The sequence below is a fragment of the Thermobia domestica genome, chromosome 15 (assembly GCF_964235325.1).
Source record: "Thermobia domestica chromosome 15, izTheDome1.hap1.1, whole genome shotgun sequence".
Classification (NCBI taxonomy): Eukaryota; Metazoa; Arthropoda; class Insecta; order Zygentoma; family Lepismatidae; genus Thermobia; species Thermobia domestica.
In genome coordinates this window covers 137,220,634-137,233,342 of record NC_137468.1, presented here as the reverse complement: position 1 = coordinate 137,233,342, position 12,709 = coordinate 137,220,634, and the positions used below count along the sequence as shown (strand labels likewise).

General features: G+C 34.7%; 1 protein-coding gene across 1 annotated transcript in view; it reads right to left on the bottom strand.

Annotated features, from left to right (window-relative positions):
* The window catches only part of Usp5 (ubiquitin specific protease 5), a 79,692-nt gene that overhangs the window by 1,037 nt on the left and 65,946 nt on the right, over window positions 1–12,709 (bottom strand). The window contains exons 13-14 of the mRNA XM_081740170.1: window positions 7,762–7,950; window positions 5,107–5,310 (exon numbers count right to left, since the gene is read on the bottom strand). Coding sequence (XP_081596296.1) covers window positions 5,107–5,310; window positions 7,762–7,950 — 393 coding nt within the window. The remainder of the gene's footprint in view (window positions 1–5,106; window positions 5,311–7,761; window positions 7,951–12,709) is intronic.

Below are 12,709 nucleotides of genomic sequence, written 5' to 3'. Positions count from 1 at the left end.
AAAAGGTGGAACAAGGTGTGCAAAAAAAAATTACCATCATAAATTGTTAAAAACGAAAATTAATTATCTTAGACGGTTGGAAATAAAAGCACAAAGTTTGATATAAGACTTCCTTGCTTCAGATAATATGAAAATATCTACGACTTGCTTACTTCCGTATGGTGAATGCACAGGAGGGATAACCATTTTTTTAACTGTTATATGTATACACGCAAAACTTGATATATAAGGGCTCTTCAATACATACTGTACCATACCTTTAGAAGCCAAAAGAATTAAAATATTAAAGAATTAAAGATTAAAATAAATTGTATTATATTAATTATAAAAGGAATAGCGAATTTGTATTTTAAATTAAAACAGAGAAATATAACGAAAATGATTGCGATTTTTTATTGTTATAAATGACAACATTTTATTGATGACCCAATTAGCTTATAATGGTAGTATATATATATATATATATATATATATTGAACAATATAATATTTAACTGTGAACATTTAAAAGTACTGAGTTTAAAACCAGACAAAATGTGTTAGTTTAACTGTAGAACAGGTAATTTTTAGATTTGTTTAATGCTAAGCCAATTAAAACAGAAATGAGCTGAATACTTAAACATTTAATTTTTGCCTGTTATTCTCCGAGACGACCTAATATTATGTTACGTGCAAATAGACAGGTAAGTTTTTTGTAGTTATACTTTACCTTATTGCAGATTTTGCTTAGGTTTGACCATACAGTGTTTATATGTACAGTATGGCGCTAAATTCGTTGTACAAAAGCAGAGGAGTGATTCCTGAGAGTAAAACAAACAAAAAAAAGTTCCTATACACATAGGGCGAAAACCCCATTGTTTACGTGTTATAGGCTGCCGAAAACATGAAAAAATGAATTCTAAAGGTCCATAGCTCCAAAACTATGGGACCTACTGTAGTCGGGTCAAGACTACTTAGGAACTAGTATGTGCCCTATCCAAAAATACATGTTTTAGAATCCTAAGGTACTCATGCAACAATTTTTATGGAGGTATTTGGAGAGTACTTTATATCATAGGCCCGTAGTCAAACTCCCTCTATAAAACTTGTTGTGGAAGCACCTCAGGATTCTGAAACACGCATTTTTGGATACGACACACTAGTTCCTAAGTGAGGTCTTGACCCGACCAAGGTAGGTCTTATAATTTTGGAGCTATGAACCTTCAAAACTCATTTTTTCATGATTTCGGCAGCCTATAACACGTAAACGATGCGGTTTTCGCCCTATGTTTATTGGAACTTTTTTGTTTGTTTTACTCTCAGGAATCACTCCTCTGCTTTTGTACAACGAATTTAGCGCCATACTGTATATATATATTTGTAGTTTATTAAACATTTTTTTTTATTTTGATGCTTGATGCAGGATCCAGAATGCAGAATGATTTGTTAGTTGCAAACTTAGTTATTTTATATGGACTATTGTCCTTGTTTGCTGTAGGTTTTTTTTTTTTTTTTTTTTTTTAACTTTGCTAAAAGCCAATATAAAAATATACAAAATTTTATGAAAGTTTTCATTACATTTTAAAAAATATATTGTTGTTATTTAATGATGTAAAATTAAGTATTTTTAAACTTTAATTTACCCTAAGGTTTGCTTTTATTTATTTTTTTTGTAATTTTATTTAAGTTGTTAATTACTACTAAAAATATTATTTAACTACATGTAATTTTTGACTATTTTGCTTCTACCTTCAACGATTTTTTAAATTATAAATATTGTCCTTGTGATTTTTAAAAATAATATACACGTATCCAAAAATTAAGATATTACAAAAAATAACTTTATTTTTACCTACCAAATTGCCATTATGTTTTTATAAATAAAAATATTTTTTTAAATTTTTAATTTATGGTTTTATTACAATACTAAATGAACATCACGTTTACTTGCGGAATTCCACCCCAAAGGCTTGGGAAAGAATTCAGTATGAGGATGCAGCAGAAATAAATGCTTCTGAACTACTAAATACAAAAGGTATGTAATTTTGTATAGCAGGATTTTTGATACACAAAATATAAACATCGCATTCACTTGCAAGAATTTTAAAATTCCATCTCTAAAGGGGTAATGGATGAGATGAAGTTTACTATTATTATTATTAGGAAAAAGCTGCCTCAAGACATAAGGTTTACCAGCAATGATTAATTGGTTGTTTTACATCTTTATGCATCAACAAGGTTATCAAGGATGGGGCCTACTAGGCCTCTAAGAGAACTGGATTATACTACCAGGCCACAGGTTCCGTCTTGCTGGTAATGATTCAATAAATGTGTCAACAGATTAACGACCTTCCATAAGCAATATAAATGGTGACTGAAGCTCACACCCAATATAAGGAAGAGCAAAAGAATACAGTAATCCCTGCAAAAGAATACAGTAATTCCTAGGTAGAAAGACTGCTACCTTATATAGAATGAACTGGTAAATTAAAAGACGAAAAATAAACGATTCCAATTAACTTGCTTCGGATTAATAGGACTCATAAATCCGAAATTGCTATTCTCATTACTGGAGTAATTTTTTTTTTTAAACAAAATGCACATGCATATGGATATTCTGACAGTTAGTGTATATTCTCAGGATATTCGCATATTTCTGCATATATTTGAAATTAGATATTATCTTAGTATACTTAAAGTCCTGAAACAGTAGTTTCATATGTAATGGATATCGCTTAAAAAGGATTTTCCTCTACCCTTTAAGTGAGAATAAGCTTTTCCAGCATGTCTTTCAAACAAAAGAACACTGGTCCTTGTCACAAGTTCGCACCACCACTATACACAGACTGAGCATTAGGGGTACGTAGGAGGGAGTAGTGATACTCGAACTTGTCAACAAAACACTCCTTTTTTAAATTCTGCCCGAGGCGAAACTGTTAAAAAGTTAAAGAGAAGTTAGTTCAAATCCAGGATTAGGAAACATCGAGTCAATCAATCAGTATATGTGTGGAATCAGTAAATCCTTGCTAGATGGATGTTGCGAACTTCTTGTAACATTGTAAAATGTTACATGTACAACTATTGTTCAATCATGCCAGTTGAAGTTGGTCGATCATTTGCGGCATATAAGCTTATATCATAGATGAAGGTTGAGACCAGAAAAATCTTGAAAAACTCCTACTAGAGTCATGTAAAAATTCACTGTACAAACTGTAAACATTGTATGGAAACATCTAAAATGAATAAATAAGAAGTTTCTTACAAGTATATTATTTTCTTTATGCTATATGTACATATACTGTAAATCCGGGCACCACTCATTACGATTTTTCCTCAAGTGGGAAAGGCTTAAATATAAAAAGGTAGAAAAGGTTTGTAAGGTGAATGCCTTATTTTTTTTACACCATTATGTTCCAATGTAACAACACCAAGACATTAAAACAATATCTCACTGAATAATACCGTATTGACCCGAATATAATACGATATTTTTAGTATAACAACAATTTCGTACATAGATCTGTATTATAATTGCAGCCTAGCCTTTCTCACCTGAAATAAACATTGGGACATTAGTTGCGTGAATATGTATCAAGGAAAACTATCATCTGTACCATTCACCATGTTATGTTGTTGTTGTTGTTGTTGTTATGTTTCACTTGACACTTGCTTGACTTCTTGACACTTAAAATTTGCTATTAATATACAATATTTTCACTACGCTTTTACGAGTATTCAATCAATTTGAAAATACACAGGAGTAGTTAGTTCGGAGTGATAATCATCAGAAAAAGGGGCAATAAAGACTCGGATTTACACCTTAAAAACATTAAATTGGTAATTTTTCATTATATAATATTTTCAAATTGTATGTAATATTTTATGCTGGGTATTTTTATTTTTAGCTCCCGATGTAAGCATAAGAGAGTTTATAGTTTCACTCCGAGTATAGGTGTGCATTTATGGTACTTCGTTTTTCGGCAACTACGGGCCGAATCTGAACGTAATTTAGTAGACTAGTAGCCCACCCATTATCTAAGGAACAAAGGTCACTATATTTGATGTCCGAGCTCTGTCAAGGACAGGCTCGGCTTGCCGTGCATGTGGTACTTTATTTTTCCGTGACTGCTGGCCGGATTTGAACGAAATTTGGTGTGTGGGCAAGTAGCCCATTGTCTAAGGCAGGGTTTCTCAACCTGGGGGTCGCGAAGATAAGCGAAAGAGAGAAATATAATTAGAACCTAATACCGGAAAATATTTTGAATTTTGTTCTGACAAGCATATTTTTATTGTTATACATACTGTTAACAACAAAAATTAGTTCTACTAAATATTTTCAACAGGTGCAGAGTTATTTAATAATAAATTTAAATGAAAGAGCTACGATATGAAACTAAGGAGATCTGCACATTGAAATAGAATTAAAATTGAAAGCTAATGAGATACTTGAGCATGGTGTGATTTCACTAGTGAAGCAATGTCCGGTTCAATCTTCGTAACGCACATATCAAGTAATTTAAAAATACAAGTTTTTTTTTTTTTTTTTTTTTTTTTAAACAAAAATTAGACAAAATTTTATTTTTTTTATATGACTCAAAATTAAGGGAGTTATGAAGTTTGAAAATTTTCCAACAGCCTCCATTTTGAAACAGTATGATGGATCTGATTCCATATTTGTAAATGAATGAACTGATCAAATTTGGTTTTAATGCATTAGCTTTTAGGGAAGTTACTGTATCCACTATATACAAGAAATGGATTCCACTATTATCGAAATACATGGATACCGTAAGATCTCCGCAATAGGTATATTAAAAATTTCACACAAGCTTATTACAAACCAGAAATTATAAGGGGGTCGCTGGCTGGAGGATGTGATAAAATTGGGATCGTGTTAGGAATTAGGTTGAGAAATCACTGGTCTATTTGGTGGCTGAGCTCTGCCAGTCACACGCTCGACTTGGCAACAGATGCTGTGTTACATAGCTTTGCACACCGAGAGCTCTGAGTTCGGTTCAGGACTGTTCCTTTTATTCTATTAACGCCATTTCCGAAACTTCGGGTCGTACTATATTGAGGTTAACGGTAGTTGAAAAGCGAAATGATAAAAAAGTGAAACGTTACTTACGACTTCCTCCATCTCTGAACTCTGGTTCTGACGACTGTTGTTGGTCATCTGAATCTAGTTCCTGCTGATGGCTAAAAATCCAATCCAAAGCTCGTTCGACATTATTGTCTGTGGCTCGTAATGCTTTAGTTGCCTGTTCTTTCGTGAAACCCATTGCCATTATAGTACATAAAGATTCTTCACTAGGCACAAAACAGCTCTTATCTGGAAAGAAAAAAAGAGAATACGTTACAGAGAAACAGTTTGAAAACAATTCTGTTATTAGTATTAATTTTCTTTTTCTTTTACATCCCAATATATATATATTTTTAATTAAAATTGTTGTAATGGACAACTGGCAAATCACGCAGTCGCAAGAGACTAATAGATGAGCGGATTCCTACGGTTTCCTGTAACTAAAACAACGCACAGTGGACTAGGGGATTACGAACACTTGGTTCGCGAAAAATAATGGTAATAATTTTTCCCTCTTCTTACGAACATCATTTTGGAATATGGACGCACTAACATGCCTGTACTGACAATTTATTCATCTAGTAGTGCATTTCCGATTTCTGTTACAGTTGTGTGTTCGACAATTACTTTTTCTTTGTTTTAGCAGTTTTTATTAAGTCCTCATATTATTTTTCTTAATTTAGTGCTACCTATTGTCTTTAGAAAGGACAATGTTACTTTCATTCTGTATTTTTCATCACAGAAAAACACTTATAAACGTAAAAGATAAATACAGTACAAGGTTACTGTGGTTAGAACGGATTCATTTTCTTTACATTAATTTCAACGGGAAAAATAATTTCGATTTACAAACAGCGTTACGGAACAGATTCAGTTTGTAGCCCGATGATCCACTGTATTTGTTTTCAGATAGGAAATTTTGTATTTTCATTGCTAATTAATTCAGAATTTATTGCCAAAATAAATTATGTGTGTGTGTCAATTCACTTTTGAAAAACATTTCTTTATTTCTGTGTTCAAACGCTATCATGCTTTTGAATTAACTAACATTCTTAATTATCCGTGGACTTACAAATTTATGCTTCACTTTGGTTCACACATACTTATCAAGTAATTTAAAAATACAAGTTTTTTTTTTTTAAACTTGTTTGGTTTTCTTTCTTTCTTTTTTTTTTTCATTCTAGTTGTTTGAATCCAGCAAAAGTTTTATCTTGCTTTCTCTGGAAACAAAACGAACGATGTAAGAAAGTAACTCAATGTTCCTTCTTGTGAAAACATTTTATATGTTGCTCTTCTTTCTCTCCCTATCTAGGGCACGTTGTTGCAACGCATAGTTAATGAAACAGATAGTTTTAGTTATTTATAGATAATTCAGGATAATTTTTATTTCTAAGCCGTATTACTATTTTTCTTCCTATCATTCATAATTACATATTCTTAGAGGTTATTGGAAGGATAATTAAAATGTTAAACAACAACTCCACCACGTTCTATTACTTAGTTAACTGTTTCAACAGACAATTGCCGTCTTTATCGATGGAAGAAAAATTTTTTTTTTTTTCCACTGCGCCCACCACTCATTAATGCTGACGAAATGGGCAAAAATCTTGAATTATTTGAATTGAAGATAAAGTACCTTATGGATAAAGTTTTGACATATGAGTTATTAGTAATATCAAGTTACATGCTAAAAACTGACTTGCTTGAAGTAATTTATAATGAGCATGATCTTGAATTCTAGTCTGACTAAATCTTTACTTCACAGAGATGAACTTTTGTCGTTAAAGAAAAGAAAAGAAAAAAAATGATATTTTGAAATCAAAAGAAGGTTTGCTATTGAATTATAAAATACAACTTAAACAGAAAAGTTTATTGACAGTTACTGCTTTCTTTTTACAAGAATTTAACAAGTAGTATGGTGATCATGAAAATATTCCTGGTTACCGATTTTGCTATCCTATCCACAGCTCAAGTGAACAGACAGAGAAGGGAAAATGACTTACACAGTGAATGCCACTTCCAGTCCCATTGTCTTCCAGAAGAAATGCTACTACTTGGCGCTTGAATGCTTCGAAAGATGATGCCATGCTCCCCGCTGCTTCTACCCACCTTTCTTATTTGAAAGTTTATTTTAACACTCAGCTTTATCTCCAGTGCTCAATTTTGCTTTAATGGTTATTTATCTGAAGACTGGGTGTTAACATGTGGAATCATGATTTGGCTTGTCGTTTTTGGTTTAGTATAGTTTTGTTCTAGTTTACGCTTATTGCAATTTAATGTTTTGTTTAAGCACAGTCTTCGGAGCGTAAACTAATAAACAGAACTGTCAGCTATCATAAAATGTCTTTATCACTTTAATGACAATTTTTTCTTCTTCCTTCCTGGTGTGTTTGCGTTACTACATCTAAAAGTAGAGACTGGAAGCTTACGACAAACGGCTTCTGCTACGAGTGCAAATCAGAACAACTCCATCAGACGGATAAACCTTAATCCTCAGTAGACAATTTCCCTAAATTTATCGAATTTGTAATCCCCATCAATTGAGATGAACTTATGGAATTTCTTCATACTGACTAAATACAAGTTTCTTTAGCAACGATTCGTCACACAGCTATTGTCTTCATTACCGAAATTCATTTAACCATTATAAATCCACATATATATAATAAACGCAATAATACTCATACTAATATAACATACCTGATCGTTGATCAGTTCCCGGTGGTACAAAAGGCGAAGCGAAATCGTTGTCCGAAATATGTTCCATTAGCCAATTGGTTGCAGGTTCTAGCCCCTGATTTTGAGAGAAAAATACGGCTTTCTTGCAAGCTTCCGGTGGAAAGCCCATTTCGACGAGTTGCTGAAGTATGCCCTCATCCAAGTGAACAGCTGAAAATTAAGTTGAGGTTAAATGATTCCTTCTTTACAATTCATTATTGATAGATGAAAATTATTTCGTATGTTTTATATTAATTAAAACGAACCATCAAACAAAACAAAACAAACAAACAAAAACACTAACAGCTTTTCACATTCATTATATTCACATATATATGGAAATATAATTCATCACTTATTTAATAATATTGATCTGCAGTATTTCCAGACTACCTTCATTCATTTTCAAATGTGCGTTCACCGTACAACTGATGTACTATATTTTCGAGAAGAATAGATACGTGACCATTCCAGACAAAAAAATTACGAAATGTGTACTTTGTTGGTCAATAAGGCATTACATCACCACGGGTGCGGATGATGAAGCTTTGACTTTCTGGGGCATACTGTCAATGTAGGAGAGGATGACGTTCAAGTCCAGTTAGGCTCAATCCTGGAACAAGGGGTCACGCAGAGTGCCCAAAATGGAAAGATGATGTATCCTCTTCACGGCCGTTCCAACATGGCCCGGATTTTCTCGATTATGTTGGAATCAGGCGAATTCACGGACAGTTGAGATACAAAGTGTTCACTTCATGTTCAGCAAACCATTCCAGCACAATCCTGGCTGGATGAAAGGTACAGTTGTCTTGATACTGGGACTCTGGGATGTGACCATCTCGCAGAAACTGGACAAATGGCAATATCTCATTATCCAGAATGGATATGTAATCCACAGACTTCATGTGGTTGGGGACCTCTCTTAAGAGACTAACACTAGTATTCTAAATACACTCTCACAGCTTTGTAGGCTTTTCCGTCCCGCCGCATCACCTTGGAGCGGCAGTCATTAGAACAGAGGCAGAACCGGTATTTGTCTGACCGGAGAATGCATCGCTACTGGCTTCTAGTCCAATGGCAGTGTTCCCTTCCCCACAACAGGTGATTTTTCTTCTGTTTGGCAGTCAGCCTGAGGCGTACCCTGGCAACGCGACTGAATATGCCTACACCATGCAGTTCTCGACTGCAGCAGTTTCTGCCAGGTTTGGAACCATTTACAGGTCGCTAATCTCTCTAGACGTCTACGGTCGAGTTTGGACATGATGGGTTTCCTGCCACTGTTGCTCCCAGAGGATTGGTTTCTGCCATACAGCAGCTCCTCTGAATGGACAGTACTGACCGTGGATTCGGACACGCCAACTAACTGCGCCACCTCTCGCAGGGTATGTCAATGTTCACGCCCAAAGACAATAGCTTCCTTTTGTCACTCGGCCACATCCCTTCTTTGGCCCATGGTTTAATCTGCTGTAAATGATATTTCATCAGCAGGCATGACTTGCCTAATTAAATTCATGCTTTTACCCATGTTGCATTCTCAAAAATTCCTATCCTTTGTTGGTATTTTTCTTTCACCATCAAATTAACTTCAATTGTTGTTTCCTGCAATACTGAACACAAATAATGAAAACATTTAAGACAGTCTTGTGCACAACACTACTACTATTTTTCTCATCCATTTGTTGCGGTGTTGCCATGTTCCGGGTTCACCGCAACAAACGGATGAGAAAAATAGTAGTAGTTTTGTGCAACCACTATTTCTTATTCATGGTTGAAGAAACCGCCGAGTACGTTAATGCATAACATTTTTATTTTCTAATTATTTGATTCCAGAGTTAATTTAACATATCAACATCCTGGTTTAATTGTTACTTAGACAACAACACCATTTCAGGTTTACTCGGTGAGATGCCAACGTAAACCTACTTACACAGACATGGCAAAAGGATAGTAACAAGAATAAAAGAACATCTGAAGGATTCAAAAGAACAAGTTCTAGTCGTGCTTTGCACAAACAAAATAAAAACACTTTAATAGGTGTCTTCACAAACTGAAAGAATTACATATGAATCATATTTTTATTAGAATCAAGATCCCACAATTAAACCAGGATGTTGGTATGGAGATAAAATTTGGAATCACATAATTCAATATGATACAGAACTACGAAATCAATACTACCCAGGAAATAATCATGTTACGCATGAACATACTCAAGATCTTCAACTATGGATAGGAAATAGTTGGAATAGGGACGTGACAACAGTAACAAATGGAGAAAAAAATAGCGAGAGTCAAGATCACTTTAATTTCACTATTTTCATTATTTGTGTTAAACATGACAGGGAACAAGAATTGAAAATAATTTGGTGGTGAAAGAAAAATGACAACAACAGGATAGTGTAACAGAAATTTTTGGGAATACCATCTCAAGGTAAAAGCAAGAATATAACTAGATGGAATTTCGTTTCTCATCCAATTTTAATTCCTCGTACAATGTAACAGGCAAGAGTTACTGAAAATTCAGGTAAACAAAGAAAAGAAGACATAATCAGGTAAATATTTTATTTTGCTTACTATTAGACAACTAATATGGTTCGAACATTCAATAGGGTTGATGATAAAATGAATATCACGAAAACACTGGAAACCAACATGCATATAGAAGAGCTAGAGAAAAAACCAAAATTACATGGATGGAAAATATAGGAAGGATAGAAAGATAGAGATGAAATCGGGGAAATGAAGAGATGGCTAACAAGAGAGAATGGAAGCTGTTCTTTTAGGACACAAGACCACTTAGCATATATGGGATAGGGAACGGAAAAGTGCTATCCAGAAACGATAAGATCCTGGACAGTGTATATTTGATTGGACGGTAGACGAACGTCACAAGTTTTGCTTGACACTAAAGCAGGGTCACTGGTGTCATGAACTGTTAAGTTAGAGGATGCCATTGTATTAAATATCAATCCCTTAATGAAAAAAATAGTATTTCTGCTGAAGTTCATATGTAAAGCTTACTGCAGTAATGTAGTAATTAGAAACGTATTAATTGTAACTTTTGATGACCAGCAGGTGTTCTTTACTGGAATAGAACTTTCAACAGCTGACCGTATAAAATCAATTTTATCGAATAAAATGCAATTGAATATACAGATAAAAGACATACTAGTAGTTCAGTTTAAGTCAAAGAAAAGGCCATTAATGTACAAAGATCGCGACATCTAACATTCCTATTCCAGATACTGACAAGTATCAACTTATTCGATTTATGAAGGAAAAAACTTGATTTTTTAAAAAAATCTAAACTTGAAATTCACATAATCATACGCAAGTACTGCGCCCTGAACAGTGCCGTGCCGTTGAAAATCAGGACCCGGGGCGAGTATATGGCGGCGCCCCCGTACATACGAGTGAGGCCGACAGACCAGCAGCGAATCGGCACCATGTTTGGGGAGAAGAATAAGAAACTTTTCGAAAAATAAATCCTATCCTTCCTTGATTTTGGAAACTTTGTATTATTTTTTCCCTTCCATTTTATATATGTGCACAACATGCACATCCTCCCGAACTTTGCACCCCTTACTTCGGTGCCCGGGGCCGGACCTCCCTCCTCCCCCCCCCGCCACGGCACGGCACCGGCCCTAAATATGTAAATGTTTCGCAATTGCGACACATTTTACAATTTTATTTTGATAAAGGCGCCAATACAGTGTAGGTCCGTGAAGAAATATGTTCTGTTTATCGGTAAGCTATGTTATTAAATGCAATAATCAAAAATGGTTCAGTCACTTCCGTTCTGAAAGTTTCGATATCCAAGATGCTCCTTGCAGTGGACGACCAATCACAGCAAAATAGGTGAACTCTATAACCATCAGTGACCCCACTCTTGGGAGCCTGCTCTAAAAATCTGGGTCACTACTGGAAAACTAATGTGAATCAATGGGAAGAACGAAGACCCAGAAATAGTTTTGGTAGTTATGAGAAGCTTGCAGCCAACCTAAACCCGCAAACGTGAGTACTAACCACAAAAGACAACGGCAGAAGACTTTTTCTTTTCCCACGAACATCGCGTATTGAGAGTAAAGAGGAAAATCATATAAATAAATAAGGGAACCGAGGAACTCGCAATGTGGAAAGACAACTGCTCTACAAGTGTATCAAAAGGCACTCAAGTTTATTGATAATACACTGGATATCAAAGAATTGGTAAACAGATACAGCAAAAGAAGAACTCACAAAATGACTCACCTATCAATCCAGAATAAAAGACTGAGTTGAGTTGATTTTGAGTTTAACGTCCCTTTCAGCAGCGAGGCTATATGAGAAAGAACTACTGATTAACGTGGAATCCGAACCACATGAGATCCTGCCAGGAATCGAACAATGAAACTAAAAGAATGTTCCGTGTATTACAGCTGCTCACGAAAGAACGACATTCACTGAGGTAATGAAAAAGCAAGAGACGGTTAGAGTAAAAGCAATCAAAGAAGCAATGTCCAAACAAAGGCCAATCTCTAGAAGGAAAGAAGAATGATCCATTAGAGATTTACAGAAGCTTAGAAAGTCTTTTAATACAGTTAAGGAAAGAGTCAAAGTTGTCTCTTCAAGCCGGTGGGTGGATCATTGATCAATGAGACAGAAACTATAAAGATATAGAAAAAAATACCAAGAAACACAATGATGATGGAAAGATTCAAGATCTAAGAAAAAAAGGAAGAAAAGCCCAGTGGCCATGATACACAAAGTACCGACAGCAACGAAAGACACAGAGATAATGTGTCCACAATAAGAGTACGAAACTTGAAAGATAAAGATGTGGAACTGGCACAAAAGAAGTAAGACAAAGTCAGAACAGGGCCAAAGAATAATACCAAATCCCATTTGGCAATTGAAGCTCCAAATGGAATTTACAAGAAGCTATTACATA